Raw genomic sequence first — 23,115 nt, 5'->3', positions numbered from 1 at the left:
TCATTTGTCATTCTTGACCATACCAAAGAGAAAAATTAGGCACTGATGCCCTAGTGGGACCTATTCCACTTGTTCATTAGTCATTGATTGTTTTTCCATTAAATAAAATGTATGTGCTTCATATCAACTATCTCAGAAAAATTATCCATTTGTGGGAGATCACTTACAGAGTAAAGCAACAATCTAGTTTCATGGGATAGTAAAGGGCAGGTGTATAAGGTGACACTGGTGAAGAGAGCTAGAGCTTTGTTGGGAAACTGGGCCCTTAAATATATACTTGGAGAATTATAAATATGACAGTCACAGAGTATTTGGGGGAAGGAAAGTGGTCTAAATGAGAGATTTTTCAACTGAAAGTCCAAGGGTTGATACAAGGGATGAATGCTGTTCTGCAAATCTAAAGGGATTGCAAACAGTTGATACAGGCTAGAACTTGCCTTGAACTCTGCCTAACTTTTTCTAGTCATACTTGATTTATATTGATTCTAAGATCTTTTTCCTTTAAAAAAAATACCACTATATAGGGACTGTGAAGACAGTGCAAATGTCAGGAAACATGCCTAACACCCACCCCACCCCAGTTTGTTCCCCAACACCACAAAGACGCCCAGGTATTGAAAGGTGTGGCCTTATAGACCCCTAAGTGCTGCAGGGGTGGTCCTGATGGTACATGGACTCACAGGATCTGAGTGGCACTGCATCCTCAGGCCCTTACATTGAACTGTCTCCCCATTGTATCCATTGTATGAATATTTCTGGATGTGATCTCCTCTGTGCCCTTTGAGTACCACTTGGGATGCCCAAAAAATACAGTTTTAAAAGACATGATGTAGCTTGGCTTACTAATGGAGAATTAGTAGGGGACATACAACTAACAGTGGTCATTGGTTGTTAGAATTATCCAGTAATTTTCTCAAGCTGAGAAACCCCAGAGTTCATCAAATTCTATTTGGCTGAAGCTTTTATCGATGAAGTTCAATATCAGGGACTTTGAAAGGACAAACACTTGCAAAAGGAAGCTCATGCACTGTGAGTGTTTAAGAAGACATGATTTATTTTTCTTCTTCCCTATACCTACAGAGACTCTGTTTGAATATTTCCTAATTAGAGGAAGTAGGGCTGGAGCGATAGCACAGTGGTAGGGTGTTTGCCTTGCACGCAGCCGGCCCACCCGAGCCGGGTTCGATTCCTCCGCCCATCTCAGAGAGCCCGGCAAGCTACTGAGAGTATCTCACCCACACGGCAAAGCCTGGCAAGCTACCCATATCAATATGCCAAACACAGTACAACAAGTCTCACGATGGATACGTTACTGGGTCTGCTTGAGCAAATCGATGAACAATGGGAGGACAGAGGAAGTAAGTCCTGAGAAACAGGCAGTGTTTTCACCAGAATGGCTCATTGGGAAATCTTTGTTACCCCACATGCCTGTAATTGCACATTAATTGAGCTACCCTGACCTATGAGCAGCACATGTTGTAATGGCCACTGTCAGGCTTCCTATATCTAGGAGGGAGGATCCTCAATAAGTTGTCTTAAGTAGGTATGAAATGAGTCTGCTTTGCAAAGGGCAGGGAAGCTCAGCTCCATAACTAGACACTTACGTTTAAAAAATATTATGTGATCTAAAGAGAAACCAGAGCTAGTGATAATGCAACCGGTAGAGTGTTTGCCTTGCACACAGCCGATTCAGGTTTGGTCCCCAGCACCCCATATGGTCTGCTGAGCACTGCCAAGGACTGCCAGGGTGCCCCCCGCAAAAAATCCCTCCCATGTATATGATATATATTATATATCAAATTCTACTGCTAAATTATAAAGCAAGTGACACAATACAAATATAAGAGTGAAAATGGCATTCTAAAATTATATTGATTAATCCTATCATGCATGAATATATGTATGTATATATATATATATATGTTTCTTTTTTTACTTTTTGGGTCACACCCGGCAATGCTCAAGGGTCACTCCTGGCTCTGACTCAGGAATTACTCCTGGAGGTGCTTGGGGACCATATTGGATGCTGGGTATTAAACCTGGGTTGGCTGCATGCAAGGCAAGCATCTTACCTGCTATAGTATTTCTCCAGCCCCTATCTGTGTATTTATTTATTTATTTATTTAAATCATTTTGAGATACACAGTTACAAAGCTGTTCATGACTGGGTTTTAGTCATACAATGTTCCAACATTTGTCCCAACACAAGTATATATTTCTCACCACCAGTGTCCCCAGTTTTCCTCCCCCATCCCCGGACCAGCCTGCCTCTGTGGCAGGCACTTCTCTCTCTTTCTCTCTCTGTCTCTCTCTACCTCTTTGGGCATTATGGTTTGCAATACAGATACTAAGAAATTAACATATTTGTTCCTTTACCTACTTTTAGAACTCAGTTCTTTTCCAGAGTGAACATTTCCAACTATCATTGTCATAGTGGTTCCTTCTCTATCCCAATTGCTTTCTCCTCCAGCACCTGAGGAAGACTTCTAACTGTGGACCAGTCCTCCTGGCCTTTGTTTGTACTGTCCTTGGGAATTAGTCTCATACTATGTTTTTTATATCTCACAAATGAGTGCATTCATTCTGTCTGTCTCTCTCCCTCTAACTCATTTCACTCAGCATAACACTCTCCATCTCCATCCATTTATAAGCAAATTTCATGACATCATTTTTCCCAGGAGCTGTATAGTATTCCATAGTACAATACTTCCTTATCAAGTTATCTGTTCGTGGTCACTCAGGTTATTTGCAGATTCTGGCTGTTGTGAATAGTACTGCAATGAACATAGAAATGCAGATGGCATTTCTGCTGTGTGTTTTTGCACCACTGAGATATATTCCCAAAATTGGTATTGCTGGGTCATATGGAAGCTGAATTTCAAGGTTTTTGAAGAATGCCCATATTGGTTTCCAGAAAGACTAAACCAGTTTCCATTCCCACCAATCATGAATGAGAGTTTCTTTCTCCCTGCATCTGTGCCAACACTGATTGTCCTTGCTCTTTTTTATGTGTGCCAGTCTTAGTGATGTAGAGAATTTTCTTTCATGTGCCTTTTGGTCATTTTTATTTCTTCTTTGAAGAAGTTCCTGTTCATTTATTCTCCCTACTTTTTGATTGGGTTGAATGTGGTTTTTTTTTAATTTTTATTAGTGAAACACCATGAGGTACAGTTGCAGACTTACAAATTTTTGTGCTTGGATTTCAGTTATTCAATGATCGAGTACCCATCCCTCCACCAGTGCCCATTCTCTACCACCACTGATCCCAGTATCCCTCCCACCCCCCATCACCCCTATCCCACCCTGCCTCTATGGCAGGGCATTCCCTTTTGTTCTCTCTCTCCTTTTGTATGCTGTGGTTGGGTTGAATGTTTTGATCTTGTAAAGTTCTACCAGTTCCTTATATATCTTGGATATTAAATTCTTATCTGATGGGTATTGGGTAAATAACTTTTTCCCTTCCATGTGCTGTCTTTATATCTTGGTCACCATTTCTTTTGAGGAACAGAAGCTCCTTAGTTTAATGCAATTTGTTTATCTTTGCTTCCACCGCTTGGCCAGTGGTGTTTCATCTTTAAATATGCCTTAGCTTCAATGTCATGGATATATGTATATTTTTTAAAAACTTAGTAGCAAGTAACATTCTCTTGAAGAAGATGAGGTGTCTCCCACCTTCTGGGTTTCTCAGCCTGAAATGTAAAATTTGCAAATTTCTTTCTGATTAGATTTAAGATGAGAGTATATCCTGTTACTAATATTGGAAATCAATGTAGCCGCCACTTACAGAGACTTCATATCATTTATTTATGAAAGATGACCATCAAATCAATGACATGGAGGTGAAATTGGGATGAAATGGAAACTTTAGGATTCAAAGTCATTGTAGCCTCAGAGTTCATCCAATTTCTTATGTTCCACACAAATTTAAAATTGTCTTGTGATATTGTGAGCTTAGAAAATGTCACATTTATGAATGTTGGAGCACCTAAACATCACCTACTGCTGAATTACCTAAACTAGAAAGTGAAAGGGTGTCATTTCAGTGATTCACTTTTATGAAGCTATGGGAACTAAACAACCACAGAACTTCCATTTTGTTTCTAGGGGTCTGAGTCATTTAAAACCTGTTAGGTTACTGGGGGAAAGCAAGCTCCAGAATTGACCCACCTCAGGAAAGATGGGAGTAAAGATTCTCATTCAGCTATGAGAAATGTGTAAGGATCTGGCCTGGTTACAAAAGTCCCCAAAGAAGGTTAACTTGCCAGGCAAAAACAAAATTCATTCTGGATGGAAGTTCTTAGATTGGAGATAAGAAAAAAATAGAAGATAAGAGTGGTTATGTGTAACCTTATTTACTCTGAGAGTGAGAAGCCTTTTCTATTACTCTATCTCTAACCTTAATTTTGTAAAACAATGTGATTTTCATTTGTCTCATCGTTGCCTAGAAAAAAGAAAGAACTGTTAAACCAGTATGTGTGGCCTTTGGTAAAAATCCAGTGATTCTGTCACTTGAATAAAGATTTTTTTTCCCTGCCAGAGTATGTTTCTTCCATTCATTACTGTGTTTAGGGGGCTGGAGTGATAGCACAGTGGGTAGGGTGTTTGCCTTGCACACGGCCACCCCGGGTTCGATTCCTCTGCCCCATTTGGAGAGCACGGCAAGCTACCGAGAGTATCCCACCTGCATGGGAGAGCCTGGCAAGCTCCCCGTGGCGTATTCGATATGCCAAAAACAGTAACAAGTCTCACAATGAAGATGTTACTGGTGCCTGCTCAAGCAAACCAATGAACAACAGGAGGACAGTGCTACAGTGCTATGGTGCTACTGTGTTTAGGACATATAGAAATATAATTCTACATTATTTGTCTCTTGCTATGTAATAATTACCCTAAATTATATCGGCTTGAGATATTTCTATTTATTATCTTGTGTTTTCTATTTTTCAGAGATTAGGAGTCAGTTTAGCAGAATGTTCTGGTGTAGCTGAGCAATTGTGACTTGGGGTTTCTCTTGAGGCTGTCATGCAGATATTGGCCAGAATTGTATTCATTAAATGGCTTGATTGAGAACAGCTTGATCTTCCTACAAGCTTCCTCAAATAGCTTTTGACATGAGACTTTTAGTATTAGAATATCTTCATGACACATAGCTGGCTTCCATCAAAACCAGGACCCAAGAGCAAGAGATATCTGAGTGCCATTCTGTCTTTATGACCCTACCTGGTTGGTCATATGAATCAACACTTTTAGAGCATAGGAAGATACTATATAATAAGAATTCTAGAAAGTTAGAGATCATTGGGACCACCTGATAGGTTTCTGCCATAAATCGTAGATTCCCGTTTTCATATAAGCAGGCTAATCTATAATATAGAGTAATAGATCGGTTTGGATTAATGGTTCTCATTTAAGGCCAAACTGCTTATAGATATCTGAAAACATTTTTGTTTATTTTACTGCAATGATGGGCTGGAGCAATAGCACAGCAGGTAGGGCATTTGCCTTGCATGTGGCCAGCCCAAGTTCGATTCCTCCATCCCTCTTGGAGAGCCCTGCAAGTTACCGAGAGTATCCTGCCCGCACAGCAGAGCCTGGCAAGTTCCCCGTGTTGTATTCGATATGCCAAAAGCACTAATAACAAGTCTCACAATGGAGAAGTTACTGGTGCCTGCTTTAGCAAATCGATGAACAACGGGAGGACAAGTGCAAGTGCTATCTCTAACTATGTGGTCTAGGGCAAATTCCTAAGACTTCCTATTTCATGGTGTGGTTTTTGTTTGTTTATTTTTTTCTTAAAAAGTTAAAGGGGGGCTGGAATGATAGCACAGCGGGTAGGGCATTTGCCTTGCATGCGGCCGACCCGGGTTCGATTCCCAGCATCTCATATGGTCCCCTGAGCATCGCCAGGAGTAATTCCTGAGTGCAGAGACAGTAGTAACCCCTGTGCATCACCAGGTGTGACCCAAAAAGAAAAAAAAATAGCTAAAGGGCCAGATTGGACTGGAGAGATAGTATAGCAGGTAGGGCATTTGCCTTGCACACAGCTGACCCGGATTCGATCCCCAGAATCCCATAAGATCCCCCAAGCATTTCCAGGAGTAATTCCTGAGTGCAGAGCCAGGACAACCCCTGAGCATCACTGAGTGTGACACAAAAAGAAAAAAATCTGCTCTTGGACTGGAGCGATAGATAGTACAGGGTAGGGCGTTTGCCTTGCACACGGCCGACCCAGGTTCAATTCCAGCCTCCCATATGGTCCCCTGAGAACCGCCAGGAATAATTCCTGAGTGCAAAGCCAGGGGTAACCCCTGTGCATTGCCGGGTGTCACCCAAAAAAAGAACATCAACAACAACAAAAAAACCTAAAGGGCCAGATCAATAGTACTGCAGGCAGGGTGCTTGCTTTGCAATCCCCAGCATCACCTATGTTCCCCTAAGCCTGCCAGGAATGAGTTCTGAGCACAAAGCCAGGAGTAAGCCCTGAGTACCACTGGGTGAGACCCATAAAAAGCAGAAGCAACAACAATCAAACAAAACTAAAATAAAAATAAAGTGACATAATGCAAATATAAGGTGGATAATCAAAATTCTAAAATTATATTAAACTTATCAACTTGTGAGTTAACAGTGAGTAACTACTTGTAGAGTGAAGAGTAAAGAGTGAGATAAGACACAGATGGCCACTATGAGCTCAATAAGCTTAGAGTTTCATAGAGGAGATAGAGAATAAGCATTTCAATTAAAATTATAAACAATGTTCTGGTGAGATAATGCAGTGGTAGGACATTTGCCATAGAGGTGGCCAACTGGGTTCAATCCCCAGCATTCCATATGTCCCCCAAGCACCATCAGGAGTAATTCCTGAGTGCAGAGCCAGGAGTAACCCTTGAGCAATGCTGGGTATGGTCCGCAAACAAAAACCCACAAAAATTATAAACAAAGGCTAAAGAGAAATACAGGGGTTAAGACATACACTTGCCTTGAAAGCAGCTGACCTGAGTTAGATCTCTGGCACCTCATAGAGTCCCCTGAACACCTCCCAGAGTGATCCTTTTGCAGAGAGCCAGGAATAAGCCCCAAGGATAGCCAAATGTGCCCCCAAAGAGAAAAAAGAACAGTAATTAGTGCGGTACAACTAAAGTGATGTCATTCATAGTTATTGCAAATTCTACTGCCACCATTACACCAGGTATTATCATTAACTTCTTTTGTTTGTAGTCAAGGCTGTCTTTTACAATTTCTATCAAACTGAATTCAAAGAACTAATTTATTGTCATGGTTCATACAGTGAGCCCAGATGTAAATAAAATAAATCCTTTCAGTTTTAAATTCATATTATACCCATTAAATATGTTTCTTCTTACTTTTATTTCTCAATTTCTTGAATATTTCTTCTCCAAGTTTGAAGAAAGCACAAAACTCTTAGTTTACTGAGATTGGCTAACAAAAAAAGTTCTCTTTAGAAATCAATGCAAAAACAAAGAGAGAGTTCAGTGAGGAACTTATGGGGTGTGGTGGCAGCTTGTATGACAATAATCATGCAGAAGTGACTCAAAAACATAAAGTGATATCTATGTAAGGGGGAGGAGTGAAAAGTCCTGGGTAGTCACAGGCAACAAAGTCCTACTTCCTCACCCCCTACACCAAGTCTTCTTGCCTACTTTTCAGGAAATGATGAGGATATCATATCTTAATGTACAATATAAGTGTGACTGTGAATTCTTTGGGGGTAATTTTCCCATTCTTAACTACACCATAAAGGTGACATGGGAAAAGTTAGGGATTGGCATCTTGGTAAGACAGTCATTTCAGATACCCGTTAGTGAATAGTAGTAAGTAGTAGCTTCTTTCCTCCCTCCCTCCCTCCCTCCCTTCCTTCCTTCCTTCCTTCCTTCCTTCCTTCTTCCCTCTTTCTCTCCCTCCTTCTTTCTCTCTTTCTCTCTTTCTTTCTTTCTTTCTTTCTTTCTTTCTTTCTTTCTTCCTTTCTTTCTCCTGACTCTGTACTCAGGGATCACTAGGCAGTGCTCAGGGAACTACATATGGTACCCATGATCAACCCAAGGTCAAATGTACATGGCAACATCTCTGTCCCTCTGTTTTCCCTTTAATAAAATATATTTTATCTTAATTCACTTTCACAAAACCAACTTATTAAGATATAGCAAAGCAATACTGAAGGGGCCTTGTACTTCTTTAGCACATCTCTCCAATGTTCTGGTATTTATTTTATTCTTTTTAAGCAAAATATAATTATTAAAGATTTTTAACGAATATGACATATTGCTCTACATATGGAAGCTAACCATCTAGCTGTTGTCTGCACTATCTGAAAAGTCGTATAATGATCCCCAAAAGATAAAAATTTTTAATCACTTCTCTGTGAATCTCTGAACAAACCTGTGACATAACATCTATGATCAATAGATGTGTAATGAAACTGGAAAATGAGAATATTGTATGATGTCACACGGCAAGGTGGCAAGCCTAAGATTTAACACAGGTATATTTGATGGCACACAGCCAATTTAGATTTCATCTCTAGCACCTCATCAAGTCCCCCTGAGTCTTCCAGGAGTAATTCCAGAATGCACAGCCAGGAGTAATCCCTGAGTACTGCTGAGTGTGGCCCCCAAACAAATAAACAAAAAAGAAAAAACCTTGCTTCTGGAAATATAATTCCATACTGTTTTCTTTTTTTTTAATTTCTGGGTCACACCCCGTGATGCTCAGGGATTACTCCTGGCTTTGCACTCAGGAATTACTCCCGGCAGTGCTTGGGGGACCATATGGGGTGCCGGGGATCAAACCCAGGTCAGCTGCATGCAAGGCAAGCATCCTACCCTCTGTACTATTGCTCCGGCCCCTCGATACTGTTTTCTGACCTTACTAAACTCTAGTCTCTCAATTCTTAGGATTCCAGTAACATTCCATCACAACTGTACACTCTACACTCCAATAAGGACTTTATCAATCTATTGCTTGTAACAAATTCACACGAATCCTAAGTGAGGATTTGAAATGACCCCCACTTATTAGCTCACAGTTCTGGTGGCCAGAATTCTCATCCAATACCCAGAGTAAATTCTCTACTCAAAAAACTACAATACTCAAGTCATGGAATCAGCTAGGTGAAATTCTCTGATAGGAAATTTGGGCAAACACTATATTCCAAGCTCATTTCCTTTAGTTAACCTTTTTTCCTTTGCACCTTCAGGTCTGAGATATTGATGTCCTTGTCTATGATCACCCAGAAGCAGTTCTCAAATCCTAGCTGTCTCTGTAATCCTTGCCATCTTTAGGCCAGCAACAGTACATCAAATCCTTCTGATCCTTCAAGTCTCTGATTCTGATTTCTCCATCCTTCACTTCCAGAGCCAGATTTAAAAGAACTCATGTGATTTTGTTGGTCCCACCAGATAATCTCTTTGTTAGGGACATTTTCTACTTTGCCTCTGAAAAGTCCCCTTTGTGGTTTATTGTGTAACAAAAACATGGGCATGACATCCCATCATACACACAGTTGCGCCCCACCCACACGCATAGGGAAGTAATTGTTATAAGGTCATAGGGATCATTTTAGAATTCTGCCTGCCTAAGGGACTCTTAGAAGCTGTGGAGAAACGTAGCCATGATATATGAAGAGAAATATGTTTCTTTAAAATGGGGAAAGAACTCCAGGCTGTAAAGTCATGCACAGCTCTTGAAATAAAACACCAAAGACAGTGAGTCTGTATGACATAACGAGGAGAGTGAGTTTCTCACTAACAGAAATGTATAATCTTCTATTTCAAACAGAAAGCCCTCATTTTTTAAAATTTTTGCTTCTTGGGTCACAACCGGCAATACACAGGGTTACTCCTGGCTCTGTACTCAGGAATTACTCCTGGCAGTGCTCAGGGGACCGTATGGGATGCTGGGAATTGAACCCAGGTTGGACGCATGCAAGGCAAATGTCCTACCCACTGTACTATCACTCCAGCCCCAAAAGCCCTCATTTTGAGACTCTAAGTCACTGCTTAGGTTGTCTGGCAGACACTTGATTGTAAATGATACTGTTGGCATTCCAGGCTTGTTACCACAACTCTGACAGATTCAATACATGGAGCAGCAGCTGCCTTCAGCAAGCCTCCGTCAAGCCCCAGCAATCCCCAGACATGCTGAGCACAAAGACCTGAGAGTTTTCTTTCTATCTTCTGGGTCAATTTGAAATTGTTAAGGAGTTGATGCCCTAAGAACAATCATCAGCCAGCAATGGATGGGAATTCGTGACTGAATATCGTGACTGATTAATTTCCTAATCCCGAAGTTAAGACCTATTTCTTTCTTCATTTTGTTTTGTTTTTGTTTGGGAGGGGGCACACTTAGCAGTGCTCGGAAGTTATTCCTCGCTCTGCACTCAGGAATCACTCCTGACGTTGCTTGGGGACTATATGGGAAGCAGGGGATCAAAACCAGGTAGGCCATATGTAAGACAAGTGCCTTGCCTGCTGTACTATCTCTCCGGTCCCCAAGAGATTTTTCTTGTGACAATTTACCCTTCTTAAAGTTTCACGAATCTCTATGATGGTACATCATGTCTGATGTCATCTGATGTCAGCACCACCAATATTCTGATACGTTATATCTTTTGTGGTTAACCTGAATTAAAATAATATTTTAGTCAATATTTTTATGTAATTTCCCTACTGATATATGTTAGAAGATATGTTTGAATCTGAATTCAGGTCTATGTCCAAAGTAGAAAAACCAACAAAAAATATGGTTCACTGGGAACAAATATTCACCTGCCCACCACTCACCTGACAAAGGTGTCCAAGATATATAAGGTACTAGTAGAACTTACAAGAAAAAACTCCCAACACCATCAAAAAAATGGGGAGAAGAGAAAGTAGCCAGATTGAATATTTGAGCAGTTTTCAGAAGGGTGAAACTCTGATTCAATCTTTAGTCCATTTTCTAAAAACTGAAGTCATCATGAATTACAAAGTTATTCATGATCGAGCTTCAGGTATACAGAGTTCCAACACCAATCTCTTTGCCAGTGTCCATTTCCTTCCACCAACATCCCCAGATTTCCTTCAACCCCGCTGCCTGCCTCTGTGTCAGACATCTCGTTTTTTTTTCTCTTTCCTTTTAGGCGCTGTGGTTTATAATACTGTTACTGATAGGGTATCATATATATCACTTTAATTCTGTCTTTCCCGCCCTATCCCCATTTCTACACCTCCAGTGTCAAGCTTCCTACTGAAGGCCAGTTCTCATATTCTTTGGGTGTTTGTTATTCTCCTACTATGTTTCTTTATGTACTGCAAATGGGAGTGATCGTTCTGTGTCTGTCTCTCTCCCTCTGACACTTCACTCATCATGACACTCCCCAGATCCATCCACGTAGCAGCAAATTACACAACTGCATCTTTTCTTATATCCAAGTAATATTTCACTGTATATATGTAATATAACTTCTTTATCCAGTCATCTGATCTTGGACACTTGGGTTGTTTCCAGATTTGGGCTATTGTAAATAATGCTGCAATGAACATAAGAGTGCAAACATCTTTTCTGGTTCATGTTTTTGGGTCCTTCAGATAAATTCCAAAGAGTGGGATTTTGGGGTCATACAGAAGATCCTTGCAAGCTCCCTGTGGCATATTCGATACGCCAAAAACAGTAACAAGTCTCACAATGGAGACATTACTGGTGCCTGCTCAAGCAAATCAGTGAACGATGGGAGGACAGTACTACAGTGCTTCAGTGCTACAGGAGATCAATTCCTAGTTATTTGAGGAGTTTCCATATTGTTTTCCAAAAAGGTTGGACCAGTCAATATTCCCATCAGCAGTAAATGAGGATCCCTTTATCCCTGCATCCATGCCGTTACTGTATTTTTCCCATGTGTGCCAATCTCTCTAGTATGAGGTAATATCTCATTGTTGTTTGATTTGCATCTCCCTTATGATCAGTGATTCAGAGCATATTTCTCATGTACCTTTTGGCCGTTTGTATATCTTCTTTGAGGAAGTATCTCTTCATCTCTTCTCCCCATTTTTGATGGGGTTGGAAGTTTTTACTAGTAAGTTCTACTAGTACCTTATATATCTTGGACATTAACCCTTTGCAGGTGAATAATGGGCAAATATTTGTTCCCAGTGAATCATATTTTTTGTTGGTTTTCCTACTTTGAACATAGACCCGAATTCAGATTCAAACATATCTTCTAACATATATCAGTAGGGAAATTACATTAAAATATTGACCAAAATATTATTTTAATTCAAGTTAACCACAAATGATATAACATATCAGAATATTGGTAGCGCTGACATCAGATGACATCAGACAAATCCCAGCTCTGTCCCTTATTAGCTATGTTTTCAAAGCCAAGGTAATGCCTCTTGCCTTTTTTCTCATCTGATATGTAGTGAGCATATTGGTATCTCCCCGATAGGATTAATGTAAGAATAAAATGAGTTCATGCATATAAAACACTTAAAGCATATGCTTATGCTGTCTGTGATTTTTAGCTAGTATTATTTTCTATTATTATTTAGTTATTTCACCTTGAGATGTTGTTTCCTAAATGTATACAGGTGAACCATTTTTTTCCTCCTCTGATAGTGTATATCACCTTAAAGAGTATTGTTCTAAAACTATTTACTTGTCTACATATTCCCATTAAACTAGGTCTTTGAGTCAGGGTTAATCTTCATTAATTTATATATCCCTTTTTTTTTTTGCTTTTTAGATCACACCCGGCGATGCACAGGGGTTATTCCTGGCTCTGTACTCAGGAATTGCTCCTGGTGGAGCTCAGGGGACCATATGGGATGCTGGGAATCAAACCCATCAAACCCGGTTGGCCTCATGCAAGGAAAACACCCTACCCCCTGTGCTATCGCTTCAGCCCCTCTATATCCCATCTTTATTGAATAAACAAACCAGGTCAAGAAAGTACATAGCTAGATATTTTTCTGTATGAATTTATATTTTATGCAACTAAGCAGTGGATTCTAGGAGAGACTTTATGCCTATGGTATGAAAACAAAACACTTGGAAGTTAGGCCAGCTGTACCACTTACCATTTCTTTGGGAAGCAAATTACAATTATCTTGGAACAATAGTTGTAACTGAGTCTCAGTGTTCACATCTATTAAATATGTAGAATAATAGTTATAGGGTGGTTATGAGAATTATGGGAGATGGTGTGTATCTAATGCCTGACAGAGTAAAACTTATTAATAATCTGTTAAAAACTTGTTAATAACTTGTTAACTTGCTCTTTTATTCTTTCCACTTATTCTAAAGTGTTGTTCAACAAGAATTCGAAGACAACTGGACAGGAACCTCACCTTTCACAAAATGGTAGCATGGATGATTGCACTTCATACTGGTAAGCTTATGAACATGTTTGAGCTTGCAAAGAAAATTTAGAACCAGAGAGTCACCTCTATGTTTAAATATGTTCTTGGGTAAGAGACCAGCCTTTGATAGGGAGAGTAGGTGATCATTGGATATGTTGTGTTTTATAATGAGTTTGTTCCAAAAATCTTCACCATTCTTTCTGCCATCCTAATATTAGGATTTATTCTTTCAATCAGAACATTTTCGCTTTAGACTCTTCTGATAAAATTCCAATGTTTTCATCATCTCCACCCTTTTTAATGTAAAAATTTGTTAGTTCACTTGTATTTATTCATTTCAATATTCTACTGAACATTTAGATAGGGCTTTTGCCATATTTAGATGGTAGTATTGGTGTATCCATTGATTTATCTAGTACTCTTATGAAATCTCCACTAATTGACTTTAAAAATTTTATGTGTCAGGCAATAGGAATGCACACAGGCATAGCAAAAACAAGAGAACTTTACTCTGAGTTTAAGGGGCTGCTCCACAACCTGAACAAAATCACTTTGATTGCTGTTGTTCCACTGGGTTCATTTCCTGCTCATAGATCAGGCAGGCTTTCTGAGCAAATGAAATGGTTCAAAATTGATATGCATGGTAATATCTCATTAGAAAGCAACACTTAATGTACTCTTAATGGTTAAAAGTACAAGTCTTTGTGCCTTTGGATTTGATTCTAATTTTGCTACCCTTTAGTTTGGTGACCTTACAAAAGGTGTTAAAATAATCCATTCGGGGCTGAAGCGATAGCACAGTGGGTAGGGCATTCGCCTTGCATGTGGTCGATCGGGGTTCGATTCCCAGCATCCAATATGGTCCACCGAGCACCGCCAGGAGTAATTTCTGAGTAACCCCTGTGCATCGCTGGGTGAGACTCAAAAAGCTATATATATATATATATATATATATTTCATTCCCCAGTTTTCTCACTTATAGATGAGAGGATAATAGTACCTGCATCATTGGATCAATATGAGGACCAAGAAATTATAAAATATTTATGAACGTGCTTGGCAACTGATAGAACTTATGCATAAGCAAAAAAAAAACACAGACCCTCATATTCATACTCATAATCATTAGACTGCTGCAGTTCAAGAAAATTTTGTGATTACTCTCTGGAGTAATATTAGGGTCAGTTGAATGGGTCAGCCAAAGGTAGACATTTCAGAAGATTCTTCTTATTTGAGCATAAATATAGTAGTGAGAGAGAAAGAGAGTAAAAGGCCATTTCTAATATCTTGAGGCCAAAGTTATTTCTTAGAACCTTAGAAACTGATTGAGTATTTAGAATTACATAATTCCCTACCTTTATTTTACAAGGAGAAGACCAAAAAAGATGGATGATCCTCCCTCCCTGTCCTATCCCCCAGCCTCTTCAAGTGGCATGCTTCCTACTGAATACCAGTTCTCATGTTCTTTGCTTCCATTGTCTTTGGCTATTCATTATTCCACCATTGTTTCTTTAAATCCTGCATATGAGAAAGATCATTCCGTGTTGGTCTCCCTTCCTCTAACTAACTTCACTGAACATGATACTCTCCAGGTCCCTCAAAGTAGCAGCAAATTTCATGACATTATCTTTTCTTATGGCCGAGTAACATTCCATTGTGTATATTTACCATAGTTTCTTATCCTTTCGTCCATTCTTAGACACTTGTGTTGCTTCCAGATTTTGGCTATTGTGGATAGTGCTGCAAAAACATATGGTCTATGGTGAGGATAGCATTCAACTGGAAGAAAGAGGTGGTGTTGAAAAATGGTGAAGTGTTATGTATGAAATTCTATCAGCAATAGCACTGTAAATCACAGAGCAAAATACACACACATATATATACATGTGTGTTTATACATGTATAAAGTACCTGTATACTTGTTTACACATATATTTTATCTACATATATAATATACATAATAGATCGTATATATAACATACATGATCTGTTATATAATATAAGCACCTCTTGTAGAAGCAGACTGGTGAGTGGGGGAGTCAGATGGAGTTGGGGGGCATTGGTGAAAGGAAGTGGACACTAGTGAAGGGATAGGTATTGAAATGTTGTATGGCTGAAACCCAATCATGAATAGCTTTGTTATTTCACAGTGACTAAGTTTTAAAAAAATTTTGACGAGGTTGAATGATTTCCTCATGATCACACAACTACAGAGTAACTTACCCTAAGAATGAATTGCCTTGCCTCTCTGATAATGGAAACTCAGGTTTCACTATATGCTGTGATCCATCCCTATGATTTCCTGTAGCTCTATCATACAGTCAGGGACTGTAGCCTACAACCTAACTTACAGCAAAATCACATACACACTTTTTGTTTCTCTACTCTCTTTAGCAATTCACACCATTGCACATCTGTTTAATGTGGAGTGGTGTGTGAATGCTCGAGTCAACAATTCTGATCCATATTCGATAGCACTCTCTGACCTTGGAGACCATAATGAAACTTACCTCAATTTTGCTCGAGCAAGAATCAAGGTAAGCCTTTTTCGCTCTTGATCCTTAAAACCAAAGACTAGTGAGAGAAAACACTAATTGGCTAGTGAGAGAAAGATACTAATTGACTAGAACATTGACAAAAGTTGACTAATCATCAGAGGTACAATTCTGTATGTTCTAAGAATGTAGGTACAGGGAAAATGCCTCTTACACTCCTCAATTCATGTGTGGAATGTCATTAGGTGTTTTTCCAATTTCTTAAGCTCTCCTGAGACTAAGTGTTTTCAGGAAACCTGGGGCTACTTAGATTGACCCATGCATGGCAATGCTCACCAGTCAGCGAAAACCAGGAACACATGCCTAGACTACAAGGTTAAGATTATTCCTTACTGCAGAAAAAGAAACGTCAGACCAGAAGGAAGTCTGAGGCATCTTGGGAAAGTGTAAAGAGAGTTTTGTTGCAGAACGTGGGCTCATGTTAGATTATTTTGAAGCAATGATTTGCTCTGAATCTGATTTCGCCAATAATGGAGAGTGATTCTAAGATTGGGTATCTTAGATACTATTTTCTAAGAGGCAGGAAGAATAGAACATGGCAAAATCAGGAATACTGGGAAGAAATATACCTCATCATTTTACCTTATGTGACATAATTTCAGATTGGGCTTGTTTGCGATAGCACAACGGTAGGGCGTTTGCCTTGCACGCAGCCAACATGGCCGACCAGAGTTCGATTCCTCCGCCCCTCTCGTAGAGTCCGGCAAGCTACCGAGAGTATCTCGCCCGCACCGCAGAGCCTGGCAAGCTCCCCGTGATGTATTCGATATGCCAGACACAGTAACAACAAAGTCTCCAATGGAGACATTACTGGGCCCGCTCGAGCAAATCGATGATCAACGGGAGGGCCTTTACTTACCTTCCCCATTACAGTACATCCATGATAAATATCACACTTCATGTGATGCTGGTGTTTCAAAAACCTTTTAATGTGAAGTAGGGATGAATCTAGTCTAGGTGTTAACTGACTGGTGTCAGCTATGCTTTCCTTTTTCTTGCCTACAACATATGAGGAGTGACCTCTGCTAATTGCCATTTTGTTTTTAGCAGCAGAGTATACTAGCAACAATTCAGCAGTTTTTCAGGGTCAACTATGTATATACCAGCAGACTTTTTTCTCCCACTGGTTACTGAAACTTCCTGAACTCAGAAAGAAGCTCCAAGTTCTCTTCACATGCCCCCTGGCTTGAGAGAATGGTCGAGTCACATTATTGTACACCAAATTCCAAATCCATTTTCTTATTTTTGGAAAAGATTTCAAGAAATGGGACCAGACACCCAAAAGGAGAAAGAGAACAAGGAGGAATACCCTGCCACAGAGGCAGGGTGGGATGAGGGAGATGGGGGCGGGGGGGGAGTGTAGGAGGGATACTGGGATCAGTGGTGGTGGAGAATGGGCACTGGTGGAGGGATGGGTATTCAATCATTGTATAACTGTAACCCAAGCACCAAAATTTATAAGTCTACAACTGTACCTCATGGTGTTTCACTAATAAAAATCTAAAAAAAAAAAAGGAAATGGGGTCAGAGAGAAAGGACCGTGGGTAGGACACTTTCATTGCATGCGACTGACCCAGGTTCAATTTCTGGCACCTCATATGGTCCCTCGAGCCTACCAGGAATGATCCCTAAGTGCAAAGCCAGAAATAATCCCTGAGCACAGCTGAGTGTGCCCCACCTCCCAAAAGAAGTATCTTACTTTTGGATAAATTATTATCTCAGGCTGGCAGGGAAATACTTGCCTTGCCTACATATGGACTTAATGAAACAGCATCAAATTAAAGGGCATTTTTCCCCCTGTGATGTCTTGGATACATTTTCATTTACTCTGCTTGTTGCACAGTGATATTTTAGAGTGGAGATGTGAACATAGCAGGGGATCTGACACTGTTGTACTCTGTGGACCACTTTTCCCACGTCTGTGTTACCTCACACTTTGTGTGTGTTTACTTTCAAAGGTCTGTGCCTTCATTTCTTCATCAGAGGCCCTTTCTGGGGCAGCTGGACTTCCTTTGCCCTCAAACCTGGTGATTTGGAAGTTGCCTGGTTGACTACTCATCTCTGAGCAACCTTGAGCCTCTAACTGATGAGAATACCATGAAAATTCAGCCTCCTTGTTTTGTGTCAGGATAAACTGAGTTATCCCTTCCCTCATATTACTCCTGAAATATCAGAATGACACTCTCCTCCATAGCACTTACCTTGAGGAGCTAGAGACGTGGTACTGAAATTCAATTGCTTGCCTTGTACACCTCCAACCTTCATTCAAGCCTCACCTCATTTAGAGTCCCCCAATCACAACAACTGGGTGTGATGCAACTGCCACCCGTCCCCCACCCAAATAAAAAGATGACCTGAGATTACTCTTTCCTGTTCATTAACCATTCACTTACTAGTTTCTCCTGGAATAGTTTCCAGTTGCCTCATGTTCTCATTTAAGGGTCTGATTTGAATAACTAGGCCTAAGATGTTAGGCATGCCTAGAACAGTTGCAAACCAAGTATTGTTGTCCTTTTCTAATCATGGAGACAGATAAACACTTTTGGGACATACAAGTTAATTCACTTTTTTATGATGTTCCCAGTGTATCAAGGAATATTTTCTATGACATTTAAACCATGTATGCCTTTTTTCAAATAAAAGTCTACCCATTCCAAATCTATTTAACAGTATGTTTAGGATTATTTAAAGGGGCAAGGAAATATCCTTTGCTCCTCTACACCTGACACTTTATAAATAGGGAGTCCTGCATTTGCATAAGCAAGTCTTTGGCATATATGTAAATGTATGTTTATATTTGTATTTTACAGAATCCTGAAGGAGGCCTATATGTGGCTGTGACTCGGTTGGCAGGTATCACTGGAATTGTCATCACACTATGCCTCATATTAATTATCACCTCCTCCACAAAAACCATACGGAGGTCTTACTTTGAAGTATTTTGGTACACACACCATCTCTTTGTGATCTTCTTCATTGGTCTCGCCATTCATGGAGCTGAGTGAGTGTTTCAATTCTAAATTCAAGTATTATATGCCCCTCAGTTTCCAAGTATGATGCTCTGTGAAAGACATAGTGACCTCCATGTCTGTGTGTGTTCACCCTATATTCTGAGGAAATAAGAGGAAACAGCAGAGGTCAGCTTGATAGAAACCACACAGCAATACTGTAGTATATTGCATTCAGTAAATTGCTATTCATGGTGCAGTTACTTAGAGAAAGTTTGAGAACTATGCCAGAGTTTGAGTAACTCTTCAATGATATAAAACATATTGAGACTATTGGTAGGGTCTTGGGTATCTGCGGGGAAATATCCCAGGGTTTAATCACTGGTGTATTAGATAGACTCCAAACTAGAGGAATTAGTTGAAAAGGTTTGTTGTAAGTTTTTATTTAAGCCTATCATTTATTGATTACCACTGTGTATGAGGACTTATCTCCAGCATTGTGGGGGAATGCTAGAAAGAAAAACACATGGCTATTATCTTCAAGAATTCTACTGTAATAAAGGTATAAACTAACTTCTATAGCACAGACATAAAGTGTTTCTTTTAATGCTCGTGTAGATATTCTCTTACTATAACCATCTCCTGGGGAAATTAGATGAAAAGTCAGTCTAATAGAAGGTAAAATATGTAGCACAAGCCCCTCACACTGTAAATGACATAGCTGGAGCTACATAAAAGGTGATCTAAGGCAGGCTGCGATAAATATTCTCATAGAGATACAGTGCCTAAGTGTGTGGCTAGGAGCATTTGCATTAGAAATAATTCTCTTTAAGGGGCCGAAGAGATATTACAGTGGGTGAGGTGCCTGCTTTCTATGTGGCTGACCTGGATTCTATCCCTGGCACCGCATATGTTCCCCCAAGCCTCACCAGGAGTGATCCCTGAGCAGCACAAAGCCAGCAGTAAACAGCACCATTGTGTGTGGCCCAAAAAAACAAAAACCTTCTGTTAAGACCAGATTATGTCAATAATTCAGGACTTGAACAATAGTAGAGTGGGTAGAGTGATTGCCTTGCATGCAACTGACCTGGGTTCAATCTCTGGCATCCCATATGGTCCCTAAGCCATGCAGGAGTGATCGCTGAGCACAGACCCAGGAATAAATGAGTAAAGCCATTGGATGTGGCCAAAAAAATATCTTTAAGACCAAATTATAGCAATAATTCAGGGATGGTGCAATAGTACAGGGGATAGGGTGCTTGCCTTGCATGCAGTTGACCCAGGTTTGATCCATGGCATCCTGTATAGTCATCTGAGCCTACCAGGAGTGATTCCTGAGTGCAGAGCCAAGAGGAAACCCTGAGCACCACCAGGTGTGGCCCAAAAACTAAAAAAAGGGGGAAAGTTATCTTTAATACCTATTTACTGTTTCATACTAGCTGGTTTTACCACCTGCACACAAAAAACAGACTTGGGGAAGTTCCCTGGTGGGTATGTGTCACCAGATAGTTAAGTGTGGAGGAAGTAGATACTCATGGCTCAGTGACTGCTCAGAGCCAAATCAACCTAGAGGTGACAGAGACCTGAGTATGAAAAGGGGGACGGGTAGGAAGAAGTAACATTGGGCAAACAGTTACATGCAATCTTGATCAACTTGTTGACTCTGAAACTTGAATAACTCTTTATAACCCCCCTGAAAACTTAATGTAGATAACGAATCTTTGACTCTCCTAAAGTATTTACATTTCTTTAAGTGGGACCTGGGCATAATCCAACTATTTCAGAGAACCCAAGAAGAAAATGCTTTATTTTCTTCTTCACTCTAACTTAGTAACTCAACCACTTTTTATTTTTAGAGCGATAGCACAGTGCATAGGGCGTTTGCCGTGCACACGGCCGACCCGGGTGACTCGGGTTTGATTCCTCCACCCCTCTCGGAGCTCCCGGCAAGCTACCAAGAGTATCTCGCCCACACGGCAAAGCCTGGCAAGCTCCCCGTGATGTATGGATATGCCAAACACAGTAACAAGTCTCACAGTGGAGATGTTACTGGACCCGCTCAAGCAAATCGATGAACAACGGGAAGACAGTGTTACAGTGCTACAGTTTCACAGACAAGTATTTTCCTTAGAAGTAGGTTATCTTTATACTTCATTTGAAAAGAATCTCCTTTATTTGGAATAGTTCTCCATTTGAGAAGAATCTGACATTCACTCCAGTTAGCTCAGTAATCAGTCTTTTGGCTAGCATCAACTGAACTAAGTAATAAAACTAAAATGTTCTTACTTTGGTTCTGGTATTAAGCATAGAAGGAAATTGTATCTATTCCAAGAATACAAAAAAAGTTAAAAAAATACTTATGCACATCTGTGTCCATTACAGTGCTTAGTACAATTGCCAAGATATGAAAACAAAATGAAATGACAGATAAAGAAGTTACTGTATATCTACACAATAGAATACTGCTAACTATAAGGAAAGATGAAACTTTTTTATTTTGGGGTCACATGTGGTAATAGTAAGGCGCTACTCCTGGCTCTGCACTCCAGAGTTATTCCTGGCTGTGCACAGGGACCATATGGGATGCTGGGGATTGAACCCTAGGTCAGCCACATGCAAGGCAAATGCTGTCTGGCCCCAGAAAGATGGAACTTGCTCCTTTATGCCATATGGATAAGGCTAGGGTGTATCATGTTAAGTGAAACAAAACAGAAGGAGGGTAAATACTGAATGATCTTACTCATAGGCGGTATATCAAGAAACAAGGCAAAGAAATAAACAGTATCCACAGATAAGTAAACCCATGGGCTTTGCTGCAGAACTGAGATTATCAAGCAATCAGGGAAGAGAAGTTTGTGGGTAGGAAGAGGTGGTTTAGAGGAGCCATAGGGACTTTGGTGGAAGGTCCTTGGCACTTTAGCGGTGATGAGGTGAAGCAAATTTGTACATGAAAAAAATATAACCATTAACACTATTGTAATCATATTACCTCAGCTATATGTATTTTTAAAATAAGAAGAAAAAGAGAGATGGGATCTTGGAGATAATACAAGGGTCATTGGCACATGCTGTCCATGTTCATGATCCTGGTTTAATACCCAGCTATGCAAGACTTCTGAAATCTACTGTCTATAGCCCTGGAGACCCTTGAGTACCATTTGAGTGTCCCTTCTGATTACCCATACATTCTTGGTCCCGAGCATTGAACCATCTGTCATGGTTGGCCAAATATCACCAGAAGTGACCCACGGCCCCTCTGAACATTGCTTTGGGACCCAACACCCATAAAAATAATAGAACTGGGGTCAGAGCAATAATACAATAATACACTTGTCTTCCATGTAGCTGACCTGATTTCAATTTCCAGCATCCCATTTGGTACCCCGAGCATCAGCAAGATGATCCCTGAGTATAGAGCAAGGAATAAGCCCTAAAGACGGCCACGTGTGGCCCCCAATCAACAATAACAACATCAAAATATTTTAGTTAAAAAAAGAACTAAGAAAAGAACTAAGAAAGTGTATTTTTGTTATTAATTCACCAGTAAATTTGGACATAAGAAACTTTAATAATTATTATTTCTTGGAGCCTTACCTCATGTCTCTTGATTTTTATACATTATGCCACCTCATCACTAAACTAAACCTTTGATGAATACATTATAGCTACTTTACATTTGAAGAAGTCAGTCCCAAAAGGAATTACATATCTTGTCCAAAAACTAAACAAGAGAAGGATGACCCTCACACCTGAAACCAAGATTAGCTGACTTGGGTCTAGAATTATTTTTTACCAAATAATTATGCTTCCAGGTAACTAGGATCTCTAAGCTTTCTTCTCTGTGACATACAGGTACTATGGGAATAACTAAGATCATCTGGGTATGGTGCCTTTCTCTTGACCTGACGCATAATACATGCTCAATATATGTATTTGCCCAAGACCTAGAGCTAGAAAGGGACAATCAATGACTTGAATTAAAACTTTATTAAATATATACTAAGTGGCATGAATTTTGAGAGCTTCCCCTTCACCAAGAAAACTTTTCAGAAGCGTTATAAAGAAATCTTCAATGTCTCTTATAATGTATTCTGAAGACCCTGCATTTATGTTCTTTGAAGTCAGGGACATGACACACTCCACTTTGTGCCTCACTTCCTCCAAACTCATGATACTAGCATTATCTTACATTTCAGTAGTTTTTCAATTAATATTTATTGAATTTAAGTGAAAGATCTTCAAAAGATGTACCAT

General features: G+C 39.9%; 1 protein-coding gene across 1 annotated transcript in view; it reads left to right on the top strand.

Moving 5' to 3' along the window:
- The window catches only part of LOC130039330 (cytochrome b-245 heavy chain), a 49,514-nt gene that overhangs the window by 5,694 nt on the left and 20,705 nt on the right, over window positions 1–23,115 (top strand). The window contains exons 4-6 of the mRNA XM_056131200.1: window positions 13,303–13,387; window positions 15,753–15,895; window positions 18,724–18,914. Of these exons, the coding sequence (XP_055987175.1) occupies window positions 13,303–13,387; window positions 15,753–15,895; window positions 18,724–18,914 (419 nt within the window). The remainder of the gene's footprint in view (window positions 1–13,302; window positions 13,388–15,752; window positions 15,896–18,723; window positions 18,915–23,115) is intronic.

This window comes from Sorex fumeus, unplaced genomic scaffold (genome assembly GCF_029834395.1).
Source record: "Sorex fumeus unplaced genomic scaffold, SorFum_2.1 ptg000086l, whole genome shotgun sequence".
Lineage (NCBI taxonomy): Eukaryota > Metazoa > Chordata > Mammalia > Eulipotyphla > Soricidae > Sorex > Sorex fumeus.
Note: the sequence above shows the minus strand (reverse complement) of the source record. Positions and strands in the feature narration are given on the sequence as shown.